The sequence below is a fragment of the Scyliorhinus torazame genome, chromosome 12 (assembly GCF_047496885.1).
Source record: "Scyliorhinus torazame isolate Kashiwa2021f chromosome 12, sScyTor2.1, whole genome shotgun sequence".
Taxonomy (NCBI): Eukaryota; Metazoa; Chordata; class Chondrichthyes; order Carcharhiniformes; family Scyliorhinidae; genus Scyliorhinus; species Scyliorhinus torazame.
This window is the reverse complement of record NC_092718.1, coordinates 199,391,405-199,416,080: the sequence shown is the minus strand read 5'-3', so window position 1 is coordinate 199,416,080 and position 24,676 is coordinate 199,391,405. Positions and strand designations below refer to the sequence as shown.

The 24,676-nt window shown below is 46.6% G+C and overlaps 1 protein-coding gene across 1 annotated transcript in view; it reads left to right on the top strand.

Annotated features, from left to right (window-relative positions):
• cpda (carboxypeptidase D, a) overlaps window positions 1-24,017 on the top strand; it is a 105,784-nt gene extending 81,767 nt beyond the window's left edge. The window contains exons 17-22 of the mRNA XM_072470133.1: window positions 9,226-9,321; window positions 12,935-12,999; window positions 13,848-13,979; window positions 14,813-14,998; window positions 19,206-19,308; window positions 21,865-24,017. Of these exons, the coding sequence (XP_072326234.1) occupies window positions 9,226-9,321; window positions 12,935-12,999; window positions 13,848-13,979; window positions 14,813-14,998; window positions 19,206-19,308; window positions 21,865-22,091 (809 nt within the window). The 3' untranslated portion in view covers window positions 22,092-24,017. The remainder of the gene's footprint in view (window positions 1-9,225; window positions 9,322-12,934; window positions 13,000-13,847; window positions 13,980-14,812; window positions 14,999-19,205; window positions 19,309-21,864) is intronic.
• The last annotated feature ends 659 nt before the right edge of the window (window positions 24,018-24,676 follow it).

The following is a 24,676-nucleotide window of genomic DNA, read 5'->3' as shown; positions in this document are numbered from 1 at the left end:
GTGGACGCCCTCTTGTTTCCTCCCCTATCTCCAAGTCTACCCAGTGTGGGGCATGATCCGAAATGGCTATAGCCGTATATTCCGTTCCCCTCACCCTCGGGATCAATGCCCTACCCAACACAAAAAAGTCTATGCGTGAATAGACTTTATGGACATAGGAGAAAAACGAGAACTCCTTACTCCTAGGTCTACTGAATCTCCACGGGTCCACCCCTCCCATCTGCTCCATAAAATCCTTAAGCACCTTGGCTGCTGCCGGCCTCCTACCAGTCCTGGACTTCGACCTATCCAGCCTTGGTTCCAACACCGTGTTAAAGTCTCCCCCCATTATCAGCTTTCCGGTCTCTAGGTCTGGGATGCGTCCTAGCATTCGCCTCATAAAATTGGCATCGTCCCAATTCGGGGCATACACGTTTACCAACACCACCATCTCTCCCTGTAATTTGCCACTCACCATCACGTATCTGCCCCCGTTATCCGCCGCTATAGTCTTTGCCTCGAACATTACCCGCTTCCCCACTAATATAGCCACCCCCCTGTTTTTCGCATCCAGCCCCGAATGGAACACCTGCCCTACCCATCCTTTGCGCAACCTAACCTGATCTATCAGTTTCAGGTGCGTTTCCTGTACCATGACCACATCTGCTTTAAGTTTCTTAAGGTGTGCGAGTACTCGTGCCCTCTTTATCGGCCCGTTAAGCCCCCTCACGTTCCACGTGATCAGCCGAGTTGGGGGGCTTCCCACGCCCCCCCCCTTGCCGGTTAGCCATCATCTTTTTCCAGCTTCTCGCCCAGTTCCCACGCGGCTGTATTTCTCCCAGACGGTGCCCCCCCGCCCATCCTTTCCCGCACCCACTCCCCCCTTTCCCCAGCAGCAGCAACCCAGTAATTCCCCCCTCCCGCTAGACCCCCCGCTAGCGTAATTACTCCCCCCATGTTGCTCCCAGAAGTCAGCAAACTCTGGCTGACCTCGGCTTCCCCCCGTGATCACGGCTCGCCCCGTGCGGCGCCCCCTCCTTCCTGCTTCTCTATTCCCGCCATATTTATCATAGCGCGGGAACCAAGCCCGCGCCTCTCCCTCGGCCCCGCCTCCCATGGCCAACGCCCCATCTCCTCTCCCTCCCCACCTCCCCCCATCACCACCTGTGGGAGAAAGAAATGTTACCATACCGCAGGATTAATCATACAATCCCTCTTCACCCCCCCCCCCCACTCGTCCCACCACTTTGTCCAAACGTTCATTTTCGTAGTCCAATCATTCCAATTTTTCTTCTACAATAAAAGTCCACGCTTCATCCGCCGTCTCAAAGTAGTGGTGCCTCCCTTGATATGTGACCCACAGTCTTGCCGGTTGCAGCATTCCAAACTTTATCTTTTTTTTGTGAAGTACCGCTTTGGCCCGATTAAAGCTCGCCCTCCTTCTCGCCACCTCCGCACTCCAATCTTGATAGACGCGGATCACCGCGTTCTCCCATTTACTACACCGCGTTTTCTTCGCCCATCTAAGGACCATTTCTCTATCCTTAAAGCGGAGAAATCTCACCACTATGGCTCTGGGAGCTTCTCCTGCTCTCGGTCCTCGCACCATAACTCGGTATGCTCCCTCCACCTCCAACGGACCCGTCGGGGCCTCCACTCCCATTAACTTTTTTTTTTTTTTTTTTATAAATGTTTTATTGAAAATTTTTTCCCAAACAACAATTTTTCCCCTCTTACAAAGCAAACGCAACAATAACAATACAGAAATTTTAAACAATACACAAGTAACAAAACCCCTTTATCTTTGACCTAAACTAAACCCCCCCTCCCCCCCCCCCCCCCCCCTCCCCCTGGGTTGCTGCTGCTGGTCATCTGTCTTCCCTCTAACGTTCCCCTAGGTAGTCGAGAAATGGCTGCCACCGCCTGGTGAACCCTTGAGCCGATCCTCTCAGGGCAAACTTTATCTGCTCCAGTTTAATGAACCCCGCCATATCATTTACCCAGGCCTCCAGTCCGGGGGGTTTCGCCTCCTTCCACATGAGTAGGATCCTGCGCCGGGCTACTAGGGACGCAAAGGCCACAACGTCGGCCTCTTTCGCCTCCTGCACTCCCGGCTCTTCCGCAACTCCAAATAGAGCTAACCCCCAGCCTGGTTTGACCCGGGCCTTCACCACCCGCGAAATCACTCCCGTCACTCCCTTCCAATACCCTTCCAGTGCCGGGCATGCCCAAAACATATGTGCGTGGTTTGCCGGGCTCCCGCCACACCTCCCACATTTGTCCTCCACTCCAAAGAACCTGCTCAATCTTGCTCCCGTTATGTGTGCTCTATGTAGCACCTTAAATTGAATCAGGCTAAGCCTGGCGCATGAGGAAGAGGAATTTACCCTGCTTAGGGCATCAGCCCACATACCCTCCTCTATCTCCTCCCCTAGTTCTTCTTCCCACTTTCCTTTTAGTTCGCCCACCGACTCCTCCCCCTCTTCCCTCATCTCTCGGTAAATCTCTGACACCTTGCCCTCTCCGACCCACACCCCTGAAAGCACCCTGTCCTGTATCCCCTGTGTCGGGAGCAATGGAAATTCCCTCACCTGTTGTCTAGTAAATGCCCTCACCTGCATATATCTCAAGAAATTTCCCCGGGGCAACTTATACTTTTCCTCCAATGCTCCCAAGCTCGCAAAAGTCCCATCTATAAATAAATCTCCCACCCTCCTAATTCCCAACTGGAACCAGCTCTGAAATCCTCCATCCATTCTTCCTGGGGCGAACCTATGGTTGTTCCTGATTGGGGACCCCACCAGGGCTCCCCGCACCCCTCTCTGTCGCCTCCACTGTCCCCAGATATTCAATGTTGCCGCCACCACCGGGTTTGTGGTAAACTTTTTAGGTGAGATCGGTAGCGGCGCCGTCACCAGCGCCTCTAAACTCGTCCCTTTACAGGACTTTCTCTCCAGTCTTTCCCACGCCGCTCCCTCACCCTCCATCATCCATTTACGTATCATTGCCACATTGGCGGCCCAATAGTAATCGCCCAAGTTCGGTAGTGCCAATCCTCCTCTGTCCCTACTACGCTGAAGGAACCCCCTCCTTACTCTCGGAACTTTCCCTGCCCACACGAAGCTCGTGATGCTCCTGTCTATTTTATTAAAAAAGGTCTTAGTGATTAGTATAGGGAGACATTGAAATACAAATAAGAACCTCGGGAGGACCATCATCTTAATTGCTTGCACCCTGCCCGCCAGCGATAGAGGCTGCATGTCCCACCTCTTGAAGTCCTCCTCCATTTGTTCTACCAACCGTGTCAGATTAAGTCTGTGCAAGGTTCCCCAGCTCCTAGCGATCTGAATCCCCAGGTATCGGAAGTTTCTTTCCACTTTCCTTAGAGGCAAGCCTTCTATCTCTCTACTCTGGTCCCCTGGATGTATCACAAATAATTCACTCTTTCCCATGTTTAGCCTATACCCCGAGAAATCCCCGAACCCCCTCAAAATTCGCATAACCTCTATCATTCCCCCCGCTGGGTCCGACACGTATAACAATAGGTCATCCGCATATAACGAGACTCGGTGTTCTTCTCCCCCTCTAATCACCCCTCTCCATTTCCTGGAGTCTCTCAACGCCATGGCCAGAGGTTCAATTGCCAACGCGAACAACAATGGAGACAGCGGGCATCCCTGTCTTGTTCCCCTATATAGTCGGAAATACTCCGATCTATGTCGACCTGTAACTACGCTTGCCGTTGGAGCCCCATAAAGAAGTCTAACCCAGCTAATAAACCCGTTCCCAAACCCAAACCTCCTTAACACTTCCCATAAATACTCCCACTCCACCCTATCAAATGCCTTCTCTGCGTCCATTGCCGCCACTATCTCTGCCTCCCCCTCCACTGGGGGCATCATTATCACCCCTAATAGTCGTCGCACGTTAACATTCAGTTGTCTCCCTTTTACGAACCCTGTCTGATCTTCGTGCACCACCCCCGGGACACAGTCCTCTATCCTCGATGCCAGTACCTTTGCCAACAATTTGGCGTCCACGTTCAACAATGAAATGGGTCTATAGGACCCGCACTGCAACGGATCTTTATCCCTCTTCAAAATTAACGATATCGTCGCCTCCGACATCGTCGGGGGTAGAGTCCCCCCTTTCCTGGCCTCATTGAACGTCCTCACCATCAACGGGGCCAACAAGTCCACATATTTTCTGTAATACTCCACCGGGAACCCGTCTGGTCCTGGGGCCTTCCCTGCTTGCATGCTTCCCAGTCCCTTAATAACCTCGTCCACCCCAATCGGTGCCCCCAGGCCTACCACCCCCCGCTCCTCCACTTTCGGGAACCTCAATTGGTCCAGGAACTGCCGCATCCCCTCCTCTCCCTCTGGGGGTTGAGACCTATACAGTTCCTCATAGAAGGTCTTGAACACCTCATTTATCTTTCCTGCCCTTCGCACCGTGTCTCCCCTTTCGTCTCTAATTCCTCCTATTTCCCTCGCTGCTGCCCTCTTTCGCAATTGATGAGCCAACAGGCGACTCGCCTTTTCCCCATATTCATACCTCCTCCCCTGTGCCTTCCTCCACAGTACCTCCGCCTTTCTGGTGGTCAGAAGGTCAAATTCCGTCTGGAGTCGTCTCCTCTCCCTGTACAATTCCTCCTCCGGGGTCTCTGCAAATTCCCTATCCACCCTTAAAATCTCCCCCAGTAATCTTTCCCTTTCCTTGGCCTCTGTTTTCCTTTTGTGGGCCCCAATGGAGATCAGCTCTCCTCTGACCACCGCTTTTAGTGCTTCCCATACCACTCCCACAGGGACCTCGCCATCGTCATTGACCTCCAGGTATCTCTCAATACACCCCCGCACTCTTGCACACACTCCCTCATCCGCCATCAGTCCCACATCTAATCGCCAGAGTGTTCTCTGCTCCCTTTCCTCTCCTAATTCCAGGTCCACCCAATGTGGGGCATGATCCGAAACCGCTATGGCTGAGTACTCAGCTTCTTCCACCCTAGAGATCAACGACCTTCCCAAAACAAAAAAATCTATCCGGGAGTACACTTTATGGACATGGGAGAAGAAGGAATACTCCCTAGCCCTAGGTCTAAGAAATCGCCATGGATCCACTCCCCCCATTTGGTCCATAAACCCCTTAAGTACCTTGGCCGCTGCCGGCCTTCTTCCGGTCCTTGAGCTGGATCTATCTAGCCCCGGGTCCAGCACCGTATTAAAGTCCCCTCCTAAAATCAAGTTTCCTACCTCCAGGTCCGGTATACGCCCCAGCATCCGTCTCATAAATCCCGCATCGTCCCAGTTTGGGGCATACACGTTAACCAACACGACCTCCATTCCCTCCAGCCTGCCACTCACCATTACATATCTACCTCCGCTATCTGCTACAATGTTCTTTGCTTCAAATGCGACCTGTTTCCCCACCAAGATGGCCACCCCTCTATTCTTTGCGTCCAGTCCTGAGTGGAACACCTGTCCCACCCATCCTTTCCTTAGCCTAACTTGGTCCGCCACCTTTAGGTGCGTCTCTTGGAGCATAACCACGTCTGCCCTTAGTCCTTTCAAATGCGCGAGCACTCGGGCCCTTTTTATCGGTCCGTTCAGGCCTCTCACGTTCCACGTGATCAGCCTCACTAGGGGGCTACCTGCCCCCCTCCCGTGTCGACTAGCCATTACCTTCTCTAGGCCAGTCCCATATCCCGCCTCCGCGCTCCCGCTCGCTCCCCCAGCGTCGCACACCATCCCCGCCCACCCACTCTTTAGCCATTTCCTTTTGGATTTCCGCAGCAGCAACCCAGTTGTCCCCCCCCCCCCTTCTCCCTCCCTCCTCCCCTCCCCGCTAGATCTCTTTCTAGCTTGATTGCTCCCCCCATATTACTTCCGTAAGTCAGCTGACTTCAACTGACCCCGGCTACTCCTGCTCACTCCTCGACCTCCCCATGTGGGGAACTCCCATCCGCCTTGCGCCTGTCTTCCCGCCTTATTCTTTCTGGTGCGGGAACATCCCTTTACCTGACCCGCCTCTTATGGCGCAGCTCCCTTTCCCCTCCCCCTCCCCTTCCCCATTCTCCAACTATGTCCCGTCTTTCCCCCCTCACCGGCGCCCACATTTCCCCAATGTCTCCCCCCTTCCCTGTTTACTTCTCAATTAACTTCCACTGTAACATTATCAATAACATTTCCTGCAGCATCAGTCCCTCAGTTCCGATCCAATTTCTCTTCTTTGATGAAGGTCCATGCTTCCTCCGCCGTCTCGAAATAATGGTGTCTCTCCTGATACGTGACCCATAGTCTTGCCGGCTGCAGCATCCCGAACTTCACCTTCCTTTTATGCAACACCTCTTTGGCTCGGTTGAAGCTCGCCCTCCTTCTCGCCACCTCCGCACTCCAATCCTGGTATACCCGTACCACTGCATTCTCCCATCTGCTACTCCGCACCTTTTTAGCCCATCTCAGGACCTCTTCTCTATCCTTAAGGCGGTAAAATCGCACGATTATCGCCCTGGGTGGTTCTCCCGCTTTTGGTCTTCTCGCCGGAATCCGATTTGCCCACTCCACCTCCAAGGGGCCCGTAGGGGCCTCAGCACCCATCAGTGAGCTCAGCATCGTACTTGCGTACGCTCCACAGTCCACTCCTTCCACACCCTCAGGGAGACCCAGTATCCGAAGGTTCTTCCTTCGCGCTCCATTTTCTAGGGCTTCGATCCTTTCAGTACACTTTTTATGAAGTGCCTCGTGCGTCTGTGTCTTAACCGCCAGGCCCAGGATCTCGTCCTCAATATCTGTCACCTTCTGCTCCACCACACGGAGCTCTGTCTCCTGGGTCTTTAATGTCTCCTTGAGCCCCTCAATTGCCTGTAGCAACGGGGTCAGCACCTCCCTCTTCAGCAGCTCCACGCACCGTCTCACAATTTCATGCTCAGGCCCCCATGTCGCCTGCGCTTTCTCCGCCGCCATCTTGTACTTCTCTCTTTCTGACCCTTTGGTCGACGATTCCTCGCGCTGCAGCCGCCGCCGCCGGTTTTTTCCTCCTTCGTTTGGGGGGGACTCCCTTCTCACACGCCCCACACCGGGTTGCGTCGTCGAAAAATTCCCCGTTGAAGCTCTTAAAAGAGCCCGAAGGTCCGTCGGAGCTGGAGCCGCCGAAGCGTGCGGCTAGCTAGGCATCACCGCAACCGGAAGTCCCTTCAGTGGCCTTGATGAGGTCTTTTCACAGTTGTTCCCTCTGCTGCTAGAATTCACCTTTGATACAGGCCCTCAGGTCAGCTTGCAGCTTTAAGCTTGCCCTTCCCCCGCCTGCATGCTGGAAGAGGCCCTGTTTATCCTGTAGTTGCAGCCAAATCTTTCACTGTTTCTGCGTGTGTCTGGCAACCAAGAGACATACCCTTCCTGGGGGACACTGTCGGGGGAATATTGCCGCCTTCTTCCCACACCGGGAAATGTCAAACAAATGCCGTGGGGGCCCTGTAAAAGAGCCCAAAAGTCCGTTCCAAGCAGGAGCTGCCGAATATGCGACCTAGCTCTGCATAGCCGCACCCGGAAGTCTCCTCCACTCCCATTAACGAGTGCAGCATCGTGCTCACATATGCCCCGACGTCCGCCCCCTCCACACCTTCAGGAAGGCCAAGAATCCTCAAGTTGTTCCTCCTTGCGTTATTTTCCAGTGCCTCCAACCTCTCCACAGATCGTTTCTGGTGTGCCTCCTGTATCTCCGACTTCACCGCCAGGCCCTGTATGTCGTTTTCATTCTCTGCTGCTTTCGCCTTCACGACCCGAAGCTCCTGCTCCTGGGTCTTTTGTTCCTCTTTCAGCCCTTCAATCGCCTGTAATATCGGGGCCAACAACTCTTTCTTCATTTCCTTTTTAATCTCCTCCACGCAGCGTTTCAAAAACTCTTGTTGTTCAGGGCCCCATATGAAACTGCCACCTTCCGACGCCATCTTGGTTTCTGCTTGCCTTCCTTGCCGTTGTTCCAAAGGATCCGCTGCAATCCGGCCTCATTCCTCTCCTTTTTCCATCCGTGTCCAGGGGGAACACCCTTCTGGTTTACCGCACGGTGTTTTCAGCCGTTAAAATTGCCGTTGGGGCTCCTATCAAGAGCCCAAAAGTCCGTTTCACAGGGAGCTGCCGAAACGTGCGACTCAGCTGGTCATCGCCGCACCCGGAAGTCTCAAGAGGTTGCACTTCTTAAAATAAACTACAAGATGACTTTGCTTATTTCATTTTTGTTCCTATCATCTGCAGTTTGTTTTTACTGCAGGTCGAGTATCCTTTATAAAAATCCTTTGGGCCAATTGCATTTGATTTTTTTCAAATAATTTCAGTTTTTAGATACTGCTAAGCAACTACATTACAACAACCTAAAGTCAATAAAATGACTAGAAAAGTATGATGAATCACAATAATAAATACAGGGCATCTATAAAAAGTTCCTTTTTGAAATGTTCACCACAAAATTGCAAGATAAACTGTGCCGACAAACTAGACATCACTCGATAAAGGCTGACTAGAACATAGAACATACAGTGCATAAGGAGGCCATTCGGCCCATCAAGTCCGTACCGACCCATTTAAGCCCTCACTTCCACCTATCCCAATAACCCCTCCTAACCTTTTTGGACACTAAGGGCAATTTAGCATGGCCAATCCACCTAACCTGCATGCCTTTGGACTGTGGGAGGAAACCGGAGCACCAGGAGGAAACCAACGCGCACACTGGGAGAAGGTGCAGACTCCGCACAGACAGTGAACCCAGCATGGAATCGAACCTGGGACCCTGGTGCTGTGAAGCCACAGTGCTAGCCATGTGTGCTACCAGGCTCAAAGAAAAGTGCAGATTTTGGATGTGTTCGCTTTTCAGATTTACAGATAAAGAATACTTAACTTGTATCTTTACCAGTGGTTGATAGCCAGACAAATGTGTAGTTGATATTAACTATATTCCTGGTTCACTGTTGAATACGAGTAATAATGTAAGAGGTTCAAAGAGCAAATTGTGGTTGAAAATAGAGGTCTCGTATCCTGCATTCTAGAAACGGTATGATCAGTGATCATATGGCATATTCATGAGTTGTCGTCTGTAGACCGAATTTGTTCAAGGGTTGGGGTTATGGTTCCAGTATTCCCCAACATGAAAAATGTTTTTGTTCCACCACAACATTTTGCACATTGTAAAAGTAGAAAACTACCACATTCAGTACTGTGTGACCTGCATATGACGCACTCTGTTTTCTTCCAACAGTGGCAAATGAGGAAACCCTGAAATATTTGGCAACCGTTTATTCTAACAATCACCCCAAAATGCACTTGGGCCATCCAGGTTGTCCTAATAACACTGGTAAGAATTCAAAATAAAATCTCATTAAAATTCTCTTCAGCCTTCACATATTTTGCAAGCCCAGACGAAAATTTCAAATGAACGTTAGCTTGTAGGACCAGAAGGTCTGACATGGGTCAATAGAAAATTTTGACCTGAGGGAATCCTGGCTTCATATCCCGTCTCTTTCCTCATTTCCATTGGTTATTTCGTGACATTTTGTCTGGGCCCAAAATATGTTAACTGTCAGTCCCTTTGTTCCATATGTTCGCTCTGATGATCTGCCCTAGAGCAAAATGAGAGTGGACTAGAAGAGATGCAATGCTGTCATTAAATTTACCGCATGAAAGAAAATTAAACAAAATATTTTTTAAAAATATATATATATTTATTCAAAATTTTCAACAAACCCCCCCCCCCCCCCAACAAGAAGAAAAAAAACAAGAGCACAACAAGCAGAAATTATGCATTGGATTTCCCCCATATACAATAACCTCCCATATAACATTTAAAAACACAAATAGGGGAAAAAACCCAACCTTCACCCAAACGCCACCCCAAAAGAACCCCCCCACCCCGGGCTGCTGCTGCTGCTGACCTCCTCCTAACACTCCGTGAGATAGTCTAGGAACGGTTGCCACCACCTGAGGAAGCCTTGCACAGACCCTGGCAAGACAAACTTTATCCTCTCCAGCTTGATGAACCCTGCCATGTCATTGATCCAAGCTTCCACACTAGGGGGGCTTTGCATCTTTCCATAGTAGCAAAATCCTCCGCCGGGCTACCAGGGATGCAAAGGCCAGAATACTGGCCTCTTTCGCCTCCTGCACTTCCGGCTCGTCCGATACCCAAATAATGCTAATCCCCAGCTCGGCTTGACCCGGGCGTTCACCACCTTGGACATAGTCCTCGCAAAACCCATCCAGCGCCGGGCACGACCAGAACATATGGACGGGATTTGCCGGGCTCCCCGAGCACCTCCCACATCTGTCCTCCAGCCCAAAGAACCTACTCAACCTTGCCCCTGTCATATGTGCTCTGTGAATAACTTTGAACTATATTAGGCTGAGCCTGGCACAAGAGAAGGAAGAATTAACCCTACTCAGGGCATCAGCCCACAGACCCTCATCTAATTAAACAAAATATTGATAATGTGTGGGCAGCACGGTAGCACAATGGGTAGCACTGTTGCTTCACAGCTCCAGGGTCCCAGGTTTGATTTCCAGCATGGGCCACTGTCTGTGCGGAGTCTGCACATTCTCCCCATGGGTGCGTGGGTTTCCTCCGGGTGCTACGGTTTCCTCCCACAGGTCCCGAAATAGACTTGCTGACAGGTAATTTGGACATTCTGAATTCTCGCTCTGTGTACCCGAACAGGCTCCGGAAAGTGGCGACTAGGGGATTTGCACAGTAACTTCATTGCAGTGTTAATGTTAGCCTACTTGTGACAATAAAGATTATTAAATGCACTGTAAACATAAGAGCATACGCTGTAAAGTACAGAATTGCATAAAATGTGTTAGCGACCTCTGGAGGTAATACTAAAATCTTGAAGTAAACCACAAGCCACATGCTGCAGATGCTGACAATATAAAAAATTGGAAATTTTCTGTCAAGTGACATTTGTGGAGAAACAAAAGTCATCTGACATTCCACACCGAATACCCTGTAACTCGAACTGGAGTTTTTTCGTTGCTGCGAATCATTTCTAATAATATGGAGGAAGTTTAAAAAGAAGTTGAGGGGAAATTATGAATGGGTAGTTTGCAAAATTTACTGTTTTTGTTTTAAAATTCTGCTTTCATTTGTTTTGGTAAACAAATTTAAGCGAATCATCAGGTTCAGAAATTGGTCATTTTGAAGGCATTATGGGCTTTAAAGGGAGATTGGGGGCGGGATTCTCCACTCCCGCGCCGAAGTGCCCACGTCGTCGTGAACGCCATCGAGGTTCACGACGGTGCGAAACGGCCCCTATCCCGACCGATTCAGGGCTCGGAGCGGGGCCGCGTTATTTACACGCGCCAGGCCTTGTCGCCACTTAAAGGCGGCGGCGCATACATGACGCGGCCGCGCCGCATAACTGGCGTCACCCGCACATACGCGGGTTGGCCTGCGCCAACCTGTGCATGCGTGGTTGCCGTCCTCTCCGAGTCCGCCCCGCAAGAATATGTCAGACGAATCTTGCGGGGCTGCAGAAGAAAGGAGGTCCTCCTTCAGAGAGGACGGCCCGACGATTGATGGGCACCGATCGCGGGCCAAACCCCATTTGAGCCCCCCCCCCCCCCCGGGGCAGGCGTTCCCGCGCTGTTCCCGCCGGCAGCGAGCAGGTGTGGACGGCGCCTTCCCGCCGGCAGCGACCAGGTGTGGACGGCGCCGGGGGGGAACCCGCCGTTTTGGCTTGGCCCATCCGGGCCTGAGAATAGCAGGGGTGCCGGAGAATCGCCATTTTGGGTGTCTCGGGCGATTCTCCGGCCTGCACCGCGGGGAACTCGGCGGGGTCGTTCTCGCCACTTGGGAGAATCGCGGGAGGGCGTCGGACCGGCGTTGCGGGAAAATACGGCGACCCAGGCAATTCTCCCAACCGGCGCGGGAGTGGAGAATCCCGCCCTGGATATTTTTATTTAATGTTTATGTTGTTGCTCACAAGAGAGAATAACCCATTTGAATTTAAAGTTTCATGTCTGTTGGCCAACAAAATCTGATTGCAGTAATATGCCACTCTACTATGGGATGATTAATTGCAGTGTTTGCACCGCAGTCGGGAATGCTGTTGCAATCTCATCCCCATATGCATTTGGTATGTTGCAATCTCGTCCCCTCATGTATTTGGAATATAATTCCATCACAAACAGCTTCCCTAGATGAACTCACTTAACCCAACTTTCCACAGTACATTGGTTGATTTACATGGAACGTCATTAGTTATCAGTCATTCTGTTGCCATGTCCCAAGGGGAATATAAATTGGCCACTGTGGTTTTGCTCCCTTTGGTAGGGGGATACCTAAGAGAAACCATTCAGGATTGGCCTGGAGCCTCCAAGAATTGAAGATCATCTGCAGGACACTGTTGGGTACAGTCTTGGAGAAAAAACGCGGGGGCATCAAAAAGGATAGTTTTGAAATTTTCTTTGAACATTTCTCTTCACCAGATAAAATGGCCGTCAGGCTGACAGCCAAACATTATCCAATTGGATAACAAATCTGTTTGCTTTCCAATTGGCAGAGGAAGGCAGAAACAACGCTGAGTTCCTTTACATCAGCTCTGAAAGTAGGTCAGGAAACCTGACACACAATTTGAATGAGAGGAACGGTACCACAACTGTTAAAACACAAGTTTTTTTCAAAATTGGGGATAGAAAAATTAATCCCAGAACACTCCAAGGGAAAAGCATTCTTATAGTCAGAGATGGGAAGGTCAGCATTACAAAAATATAAAATATTTTGTGGGTTATTTGTTCAATTTAGAAAAAGCTTTGTGCAATAAGATTATAAATGCTAATTTCTAGTCACATTATTTGCAAGTGCAATTTGAATTTTTGTATTGTGAAATATGAGGGAGAGAACCTGTTTTTTTTTTTCCCAGTTGCTTCTGGCATCTGAAGTTTATATCATTCATTGGTTTAATCTATTTCAGATGAAAACGTCCCTGGTGGTGTTGTACGTGGAGCACAATGGCATGGTCACATGCATAGCATGAAGGTGAGCATTAGATAAGTGGTTATAATGAAGCCTATAAAATCTTTTGATTGATGTAAGTATATATATATTTATATATATCACTGAAAATCTGAAAGGCATTCTATTTTTAAAAGCCAACACTACATTGATTGAACAGAAGCGAGTACTGTATGCTTTTCCTATACTGCCCTCTAATGGCTGGTTGAGAGTTGATGCAATCTCAGTGATCATATTGTAAGCACCATGACTGGGTTCTCTGCAAAATTATGTAAACTGTACAGAATCCTACATCGTAAACTGTAAACCTTTTGAAGTGATGTATTGAAGACTTTCTCAGTCACAGAAGACAATAATTTAAATGCTTGTGCCACTTCATCAGCTGGTTCCCTTGTGGGGTTACCAACTGTGATTAAATGTATTCCTGGTAATTTTATCACATGTACCCCATGCTCCAGCCATTCGTTAGCCAATGCACCCATCCTTTTTGTTGCGACGCACTGCCTTCCTCTGCCAACTGGAAAGCAAACAGATTTGTTATCCAGTCCTGCAGATGATCTTCAATTCTTGGAGACTCCAGGCCAATCCTGAATGGTTTTATATTGTTGTGAAGTGAGAGAATGGTCTGTGTTCCCCAAATAGGAATTGGGTTATTGGCTAGAATTCCAACTAAAATCAAACCCGCAACAAAAGCGAACAAGACATGTATACAATATAGAGTTTAGCTTGAGGCTGAATGTCTGCCTTGTTTGTGGTATAAATTATTTTCAAAGAGACGGATCTGAGTGAAATTATTTCAAATAAAACTATGTTTTAATTCTTTTGCTTGCTCCCACTGTAAAGTTAATTATTTTTTCAACTTGTCTTATCAGGATTTTAGTGTTACCTATGGCCACTGTCCTGAGATCACAGTTTACACAGGTTGCTGTAACTTCCCACACGCAAAGGATCTTGCTACAATTTGGCGTGACAACAAGAAGTCTTTACTCCGTATGCTTGTTGAGGTAAGTATCATTATTAATACCTCATCAATGCAGGGGTGCCAAGCCTGCTCTGACAATTCAGCCCTGGACACTGAGGCAACTCTCACCTATTTGTACAAATGTATCTTATTTGCTGGCCCAGTCTGCTTGATGTTTGTCACCTTGGAAGTTTGGAAAATGCTGTGTTAGCCCAGTTGTCTCAAGAATGTTAAAACCCAAATCGGAACATTGCCATCAGAACCTTGAGATCTACGCTGATTAATAAGAAAATATAATTTGTACACCGGAGGTTGAGTGAAGTCCACAAAGCAAAAAAGATGGGCATTCCTGACTTGATTGTGTCGGGAGGTTATATTCTCTCAATATTGGATTGGATTGGATTTGTTTATTGTCACGTGTACCGAGGTACAGTGAAAAATATTTTTCTACGAGCAGTTCAACAGATCATTAAGTACATGAGAAGGAAAGGGAATAAAAGAAAATACATAATAGGGCAACACAACATATACAATGTAACTACATAAGCACTGGCTTATGTAGCATACAGGGTGTAGTGTTAATGAAGTCAGTCCATAAGAGGGTCATTTAGGAGTCTGATGACAGTGGGGAAGAAGCTGTTTTTGAGTCTGTTTGTGCATGTTCTCAGACTTCGACAGATATAACATATCTGCAATTTCAATCCATAGAATCCATGGTGATAGACAAAAGAATGAACAATTAATGCGTCATTATAGAAAAGAGAGATTTGTCTTTGCTTTGCTTTCCAATAGCTTTGTTTCCAATGTTCTTATCTACGACTATTTTAAGTAGTTTATGCCGACTTTTCTTTTTAAATCTGATGTTGCTTCTCTCAGGTTCATAAAGGCTTACGTGGAATGGTGACTGACACAGCTGGAAATCCAATTTCAAAAGTGAATATTATTCTGAATGAAGGTGTTAAAGTTCTGACTTCAGAGGCAGGCTATTTCCATGTTCTCCTGTCTCCAGGACCACATCATATTGATGCACTTGCAGCAGGTTACCAACACCAGCGCAAACAGGTAGAAAATCCAAATACCTTTTTCCCTTTATACATCTGCTTAGTTCAGCTTTACTCAGCTTGCTGTTGGACTACAACTGCGTCTTAGGCTTGAGAGCCCCGATTACCCGTGAGTTAAATTTTAAAGTGAAAGCCAGCCACAACTTCAGGAAACTTTGTAAACCCGAGAGAGAAAATGCTGGAAAATCTCAGCAGGTACTTCAGCAAATCTCTTACAGTTTGTAAACCTGACTGTGTTATGTCAGAATTGTTCGATCAGTGACCCACTTTGGGTATTAGGGAGCAGGGTTCCTGACCTGACTTCTGAATGACATTGCCTTTTCCATGTCACATTTAAAATGTCTTCACATTGGCTCAGCAGGAGTTGGATCACCACATGTTAATGCAGATGTTCGAAAATGCTATTAAGATTTTTTTAAATGTATTGATATTGGATTTATTCTGTTTCTAAACTTTTAGAAATAAGTTGTATTGTAAAAACATATTTTTAAAAATTCCATAGAATCCCTGCAGTGCAGATGGAGGCCATTCAGCCCATCGGGTCTGCACTGACAAAGCAAACCCACAATGTATATCCTTATTTTTTTCGTATTGAAAATATAGTTCCCAATTTTGTTTCAGCTTATTTACTTGTATTTTCTGGCCCAGACCTTCAGCTCTGTAGCTTTGCTGGACAATATGAGACTGACGCTCAATGCTCTTAACCGGCCAGTTTTACTTCTCTACAATTTGGTGCAAACAGCATTTGTTATCTTCAAAAACAAAAATTAAACACTGGAAACTCGAGGAACGATTGCTTCCAAAAAGCAGTGGTTCAGTACTGTAAATTATAGTTTGTTTAGAATTTGCTATCCGTTTTTAAGATTATTGAAGTTAATTGATGGTGGTGTGATACAATCCTTCCTCTTGGGTAGATTTGTGAAAGGCTATTGCACACTTTTGCATTGAACTTGAAATCAGAGTTGAGGTTTTAACACCATTTATCAAAGTGGCAAAATCGTAGCCGATCTGTATTTGCTAATCGGATAAAATTACTCGTGACTTGCTAACATTTCACGCTCTTTCCCCTCCAACGTGGTCAGTTGTTTCTCCTATTCCTTTAAGTTTCATTGAAAACTAAACCAGCCGCATCCTTAGCCAAGCTGATCCAGTACAGCAACTGACCTGTACCCACCAATTAGAAAAACTGCCCAGGTATGCCCTGTGCAAAAATAGCAGTACAAACTCCATCTGGTCAATTACTGTCCCATCACTCTTGCCTTCAATCATCAGTAAAGTGAAGGAAGGTGTCCTTGACTCAGCAATCACCTGGCTATTGATACTCCGTTTGGGTTTCGTCAGTGCCGCAACTCCAGACTCCATTCCTGAAATGGACAAAAAGTGCTGAGTTCCAGAGGCGAGATGAGTGTCTGTCCTTGACATCCCACAAGTCCAAAGATGTGCTGGTCAGGTGGATTGGCCATGCCAAATTGCTCCTTAATATCCAAACGGTTAGATTGGATTACGGGGACAGGGTGAGAGCATGGGCTTAAGGAGAGTGCTCTTTCTAAGGGCTGGTGCAGACTCAATGGACCGAATGGCCTCCTGCACTGTATTGATTCTATAATCAAGGCAGCAATTGACTGGGCACGTCACAGTAGCACAGTGGTTAGCACTGTTAATTCACAGTGCCAGGGTTCCAGGTTCAAATCCCGGCTTGGGTCACTGTCTGTGAGGAGTCTGCAGGTTCTCCCTGTGTCTGCGTGGATTTCCTCCGGGTGCTCCGTTTCCTCCTAAAGTCCCAAAAGGCGTGCTGTTAGGTAATTTGGATATTCAGAATTCTCCCTCTGTATCTGAACAGGCGATGGAGTGGCGATTTTCACAGTAAATTCATTACAGTGTTAATGTAAGCCTACTTGTGACAATAATAATTATTATTGAGGAACCCTAGAAAAATAGAAATCCGTAGGAATTGAGTAAAACTCCACTGGTTGGAGTCATAACGAGCCACGGAGGCAGGTTATGATTGTTCAAAGCCAATCATCTTAGCCCAAGTACATCACTGCAGGGGTTTCTCAGGGTGGTATACCAGGCCCAAACATCTTTAACTGCTTCATCAATGGCCTTCCCTTCAACGTGAGGTCAGAAGTGGGGATCTTTGCTGCTGATTGGATAGTGTTCCGAACCATTTGTAATTCTGACATTAAAATTAAAAACAGAAAACACTGTAAAAACTCAGCCTGTCTGGCTGAAACGTTTCTAAAACATGTGACTCTTCAGACCTCTTCAGCGAGACCTGAATAACATTCAGACTAATGTAATGAGTGGCAAGAAACATTCATGCCACGCAAGTGCCAAGCAATGACTTCTCCAACGAGAGAGAATTTAACCATTCCTCCCTTGATATACAATAGCATTACCATCATTGAATTCTCCACCGTCAACATCCTGGAGGTTATTATCGACCAAAAACGTAACTGGTATATAAATACTTTGACTGCAAGAGCAGGTGAGATGCTGGGAATTTTGCAGTGAGTAATTCACCTCCTAACTCCCAAAAGCCTGCCCACCATTTAGATTTTTTTAAATGGGATGTGTGCATCGCTGGCTAGGCCAGCATTTATTGCCCATCCTTAGTTGTCCTTCAGAAGGTGTTGGTGAGCTGTCTTCTTGAACCACTACAGTCCATGAGGTGTAGGTACACCCACAGTGCTGTTTGGGAGGATGTTCCTGAATTTTGACTTCGTACAGTGAAGGAGCGATGATACATTTCCAAGTCAGGATGGTGATTGACTTGAAGGGGAACCTCCAGGTGATGGAGTTCCTGGGTATCTGGTGCTCTTGTCCTTCTAGATGGTAGTGGTCATGGGTTTGGAAGGTGCTGTCTAAGAAACCTATGAATTCCTGCGTTGCATCTTGTAGATGGTACACACGGCTGCCATTGTTTGTCAGTAGTGGAGGGATTGAATTCTTGTGAAAAGGATAGCAATCAAGCGGGCTGCTTTGTCCTGGATGGTGTCGAGCTTCTTGAATGTTGTTGGAGCTGCACTCATCCAGGCAAGTGGGGAGTATTCCATCGCACTCATGACTTGTGCCTTGTAGATGGTGGACAAGCTTTTGGGGTCAGGAGGTGAGTTACTCCCCACAGGATTCCTAGCCTTTAACCTGCTCTGGGCGCCACAGTATCGATATGGCTAGTCCAGTTCAGTTTCTGGTCAATGGTAACCTTCCCAGGATGTTGATGGTGGGGATTCAATGATAATTCAGCTATTGTTAGTGTGTGCAGTAATAACCAAGCCAGACAGTAGCTTCCACAGTGACTGGATGGAGCTCTTTGAGCCCTCTGAATTTTATCAGGGGCAGTCTTCAATGATGTGAGTCATTGATTGGGGTGCACCACAGTTGCAGTCTGGCAAGCCCCCACCTTTGCTAATTTGTTGCACAAAGGGCCTGGATACAAAATCAGGAATAGGATGGAATATTCTCCGGTTGTCTGATAGAGTACATCTCCGGCAACATTCAAGAAGCTCGCCAGCATCCAGAAAAAGCAGTGACTTGATCGTCACTCCCTCCACCATTAGCAGACAGTGGCAGCAATGTGTACCATGTAAAAGATGCACTGTAGCAGATCACCAAGGCTTTCACATTTTCCCATACCCATGACCTCTACCACCTGGAAGAGCAAAGGCAGCATACATATGGGAATACCACCAGTAAGTTCACCTCCAAGCTGCACACCATCCTGACTTAGAACTATGTCACCATTCCTTCATCAGGTCAAAACCTGGAATCCGCTCCCGAACAGTACTGTGGGTGTACCTACACCACATGAACTGGAGCGGTTCAAGACAGCACCACCTGCTGAAGAATAATTAGGGCTGGGTAATAAATGCTGGCCTTGCCAGTGAAGCTTACATCCCAAGAACAAAATGTATATTTAAAAAAAATTGCTGGTCTGCAATTGTATCTGAACTATTAAACTTATCTCTTCTCTTTCACAGGTTCAGGGACACGTTGTTTATTGTCTTATTTCTTTTCAGTTCAGTGGTAGCTTTTCTTTTTGCTAAATTTGTTCTGACAAAATTTGGTGAAGTCATAAATGAGCTCTCAATTGCAAAATACACACCCACTTTCTGGTGTATTCTATTCTTTTTAGGAATAATAGTTTTTCTGAACTCTCCTGCTCCTGCTTGAAAATAAAAACTACTAATTACATTTTTGTGCCTTAGGTATTTGTATCTTCATACGAAGCTGCCACCTCTTTGGTAATAGTTGTTGAGCTGGATAATAAATTGCTTGGCCTCCCCAGAGAATTGGTGGTGACGGCAGCAGGTAAGAATTGGTATTATGAGGCAGTATTTCAAATTGCTCGTGTTAAGATTTCCAGCAACAATGAGCTATAATTTGAAATTCATTAAAATCAGCAACTCGTACCTCAATCAAAGTGACATGACACATATTTGAAAGTTTTTTTTTTTTACAGTTTGAGGGACCTCTGTATTTTTTTGGCATTGAAGTGACAAGCTTACTTGAATGCAGCTCTTTTTAAAAAAAATAAAATTTTTATTCCATACACACTCCAACACATCGATCGGCATTGTTCAAAAATAAACATGATGTATAGTTTGTTTAATTTCCCCCCTTTATTTCCCCCCCCCCCCCCCCCCCCCACGACAAACAATTGCTCAAACGTGGACAAAAACAGCCTCCACCGCACAAAGTTCCCCATCTCCAACCACCCTAAGGGTAAACCTTATCTTGTCCAACCTGAGGAACTGCTACAAGTCCCCCAACCACGCCTTAACCCCTGGTGGCGCTGCTGACCTCCAGCTCAAAGGTACCTGGCACCGGGCAATCAGAGGCAAAGGCCACGACATCGGCCCCCTTTTTGTTCTTTTCTTTGTTCTTTCTTTAGTTAGGACATCATTATTGGCACCAGCTTGGAGGGCCAAAGGGTCTGCTCCTGTGCTGTACCTTTCTTTGTTCGTTAGTAAGGACATCGGGATTGAAGGGCCTGTTCCTGTGCTGTATTGTTCTTTGTTCCCCTCCTGCAGCCCCAGCACCTCTGACACCCCAAAAATCGTCACCATCGGGTCCGGTGCTATCTTGACCCCCACAATCCCCGACAGACGCAAACACCGCCTCCCAAAGTCTATCCAGCTTTGACACTCCCAAAACATGTGAACATCGTTAGCCGGTTTCCTCCCACACGATCTATAGCCGGAAAGAATCCATTCATCCGGGTCCGAGTCATATGGGCCCGCCTTGTACTATATAAGGCTCATCCTCGCTTAGGGTGGCATGACAGCAAAGTTATTAGCACCTTTGCTTCACAGCTCCAGGGTCTCGGGTTCGATTCCTGGCTTTGGTCACTGTGCGGAGTCTGCACGTTCTCCCGCCGTCTCCGTGGGTTTCCTCCGGGTGCTCCGGTTTCCTCCCACAGTCCAATGATGTGCAGGTTAGATGTATTGGCTGTGCTAAATTGCCCTTAGTGTCCAAAAAGGTTAGGCGGTGTTACGGGGATAGGGTGGAGGTGTCGACCTATATAGGGTGCTCTTTCCAAGGGCTGGTGCAGACTCGATGGGCTGATGGACTCCTTCTGCACTGTAAATTCTATGATGAAGAGATTGAGTTGACTCAGTGCATTATTTCACTCCAAATTCCCCACCCAATCTCCATCTGCAACTCTTCCTCCCAACCATCCATAGATATATACCCCCCCCACCCCCCGAACCACCACACAAACATCCGGGACCAGCAACTTCTCCAAATGTATATTCTAGCAACTGAAGGAAGAGGGGAGCTCCTTCCACGCAAAATCCCGCACCTGCCAATATCAAAACTCACTCCCCCTTGGCAACTCAAAACTTCTGCCCCACTTCCTCTAGCCCCACAAACTTGCCCTCCACAAACAGATCTCTCACCTTCACTATCCATTCCCCTCGCCACCTCCCTTACACCCCATCCATTCCCCCCCACCCTGGTGCAAACCTATGGTCCCCACATAGTGGGGTCAATACCAACACGTGCCCTAATTTAAAGTGCCTCTTCAACTGATTCCAAATCTTAATTGAAGATTCCAGCACCAGGCTGCTCGTGGGAGAATGGCAATGGTGCTGTCACCAGGGCCCTCAAACTCGTCTGACCACCCCGGCCCCCCATCTTCTCAGCATTCGCCATCCAGTAATAATGTAGCAGCTTTGGGAGTGCCAGTCCCCCCCCCCCCCCCCTTCCCGCCTTTGCAACGGGGCCCTCTGACCCTCGGTGTCTTGCCTGCACAAACAAATTCCGAAATCGACTGGTCCACCATTCGTAAAAAAAGCCTTGGGGAGACAAATCGGGAGGGACTGGAAGATAAACCGGAATCTTGGCAGCACATTCATCTTTACCATCTGCACCCTCCCTGCCAATGTCAGGTGTAGGGTGCCCCACCATTTAAAATCCCCTTTAACTCCCTGTATCAGCCCTCTCAATTCCACGTGTGCATAGTAGTCCAGTCATGCGGCACCTGAATCTAACCCTAGCCACTGTAAACAGCAGGGCCCCTAGGTTCCCACTACGCTCCAAAGCATTCACCGGGAAAATCTCACATTTTCCCCAACATTCAGTTTGTACCTGGAAAAGGTCCCAAACCTCCCCAACAGGTCCATAATTCTCCCCATATCGTCCAGCAGATTTGCCACACACAACAGTAAGTCGTCGGCGAACTAAGACACCCTATGCTCCCTCCGACACTGAAATCGGCAACACAAGCATCAATGACGACAGTGGCCATCCCTGCCTTGTTCCCCTGTGCGGCCCAAAATACGTATTGAACTGTGATATTCTAGTTTGTGTAATGCTGTGAAGTGGCTGAAATTAAACGAGGAATATTATATTTTCCATCAGGTGCAACCCTGTCAGCAATACTTGTGACAGCTTGCATTGTTTGGTGTGTTTGCTCCATCAAATCCAATCATCAAAAAGACGGCTTTCATCGTTTGAGACAACATCGAGATGAATATGAAGATGAGATACGAATGATGTCGATGGGTTCAAAGAAATCTCTTCTCAGCAGTGAGTTTCAGGATGAAACAGAGAGTGATGAAGACACTTTGTATGTGAATAAACATTAACATATCAAGCCAGCCCTGCTGGACTGGCAGTAATGTTCATCTTTTTTGCCAAGTAAAATGAACAGATAAGCATTAACCCTAATAGAGGATATGCCTGTTCTACTGCACATTAATGGAAATCTTGGGAGTGATTTCTGTGACATTCTTACTTGTCCCTTTGAAAAATAGATGCTACAAGAAGGAATAGCAACTTGCACCGTCGCTTGAGCATTGCACAAATCCTGAACTGACTGCCGATCTTGTGCAGTGGTTAAAGGTCGACCACATAAAGAATGTTGTTGCACCATATCTACCATCTGAGCCTCTACCTATCATAATACTTAAAAATTGTGCCAACATTGAAGGATGCAGTATACCTTTTACTTTGTGTCTGCTGAACTCCCCTTTCAAGTCAACATTTATATTTCCCTTTTGGGAACTTTACTGTATTTTGTACAAACATAGTTTTGAAAAGAAATGGGATAAAGGGAATTGGGCAGTACTACTACTGTGCCATTTGTACAGATTGTACATGCAACTTTTAAAGGTCGGGTGAATTTTAACCAGAGGTATACTGCAACTTTGCGTTGTGTACTTATCTTTCCGATGCTGCATTGAAGGTAAAGTGGCTGCTGTATGTGTTTTCTTTCCTACTACTCCAAAAGAAAAGGTATGACTTCTTGAGTAAATGAAAATGGACTTTTTTCATTTTTGCACCACCCATTTGTATTTCACACCATCAAAGGTAACTCGCAAAAAAAAAAATTTAAAATAGGAACAGATTAATGTTGCTGATATTTACATCATTCAAAAAGCTAATACAAGAAAATTGGGTAATGATCACTATGCAGAAGTGCATGATGTATTTTTTTTAATATCAAATGCAACCTGAGCAAACATCAATCGATACACTTGAAAGCTAAACAGTTTTGGTGTTTAGGGGCAGGAGTGACAGAAGGAAAGAAACCCCAAACGGGCCATTTTTGAAAACGGTGTCTTCAATTTTGTCATGGGTGTCCTTTTACTTTTGAACTTATTCTTGATGCACACTGGATCATTTTATAGTTGGAGAATTCTCAATTGCAATTACAAATGTTAATAGGGAACTGAACATCTAATTTTAAAGGTGCTCTTTTATTATAAACATTATGAAGTACTATTCGTGAGGCAGTGGAGTCGTTTAAGTTGAATCATGATGGTAGAGATGGCTACTGAAAAGTAAAATGAGAATTTATGGTCCTAATTGTATGCTGTTTGAAGCATATTTTTTCATAGTTTTTATAACCTGAACCTTGGTGTAATTTTTTTCGATATACTGTAGAGATGCTTTGAATGTGGGTGAAGGGTCATAGAATAACAAACTCTGTACAGATGTGTGAGAGTAGATGTGACAGGGGCTGTTTAGCACAGGGCTAAATCGCTGGCTTTGAAAGCAGACCAAGGCACGCCAGCAGCACGGTTCAATTCCCGTAACAGCCTTCCCGAACAGGCGCCGGAATGTGGCGACTAGGGGCTTTTCACAGTAACTTCATTTGAAGCATACTTGTGACAATAAGCGATTTTCATTTCATTTCAGTATGTTTGTGTGTGTTTTCAGTGTGTGCCACTGAATGTACACCTGAATTGCCTAAATACAGTATATGATGATCACCAGAAATACAGCATTGCCAAAAACACCTGATTTATACGTTGGGTACTAGTCAGTTTATTAAAAATGATTCACTGTACCTGAGTTTTTCCACTCCATTGTGTTCGGAGAATTACTTCAAAATGTTAGTATTGTCATTCATTCATTTGTACTTTTTTTTGCACAGGACTTTTTGTCAATATGGTGTATTCGATTATATACTGTGATGCCTTAAATTTTTCATTGCTTTCATTTTGTGGTGATGTCACTGGATTTCAGTGAAATGATTTGGCATCTAAAAATAAATGCTTTATCAAGCACGTTTATGTTTATGGTGGTGTATTCGGAGTTTAAACCATGAACATCTGGTTAAACCACAAGTTGTCCTCTTTCGATAAATTCCACATGGAACAAGCAAAAGTAACACGGTGTATACAATATGCACAACTATATAGCAGGGCTGACTTAGACGAGTCAAACTTGTTTGTTTTTATATTATCTAATCATTTATGACAGTGGCGAGGTGGCAGGCATCACTTGGGGGGAGAAAAAATATCTCCCGATATGGAAATACCAAATAAATTTTTTAAAATTGTTTTTTTAAAAACCTGCATGTTCTGACTGACTCGGGTAACCTATAATGTTTTACAGTTACTGAATTAAATTACAATTTTTAGTGCAAGGGATTACAACTTCTATCTGAATATTTGGGAAAGAATTCTGCAATAAATTCCTTCGTAATTAGTGTCAATTTATGCTAATTGAGTCAGTGTTTTGTTGCACGATACTCTTAGACCTAACTAATGCATTGTATTTTTCAATTCTATCCCCTTTTGTACAAATGTATGGTACCAAGCAAGCACTGTAAATCAGAATACCTCAAACAGAGCTTTCAAGCTCGGGTAAAACTGTCCTTTCCCTTTTAAAGTATGTTTGATCGACGTGATGTTCCTTTTCGTGTGGAGATGTTTTTTTTTTA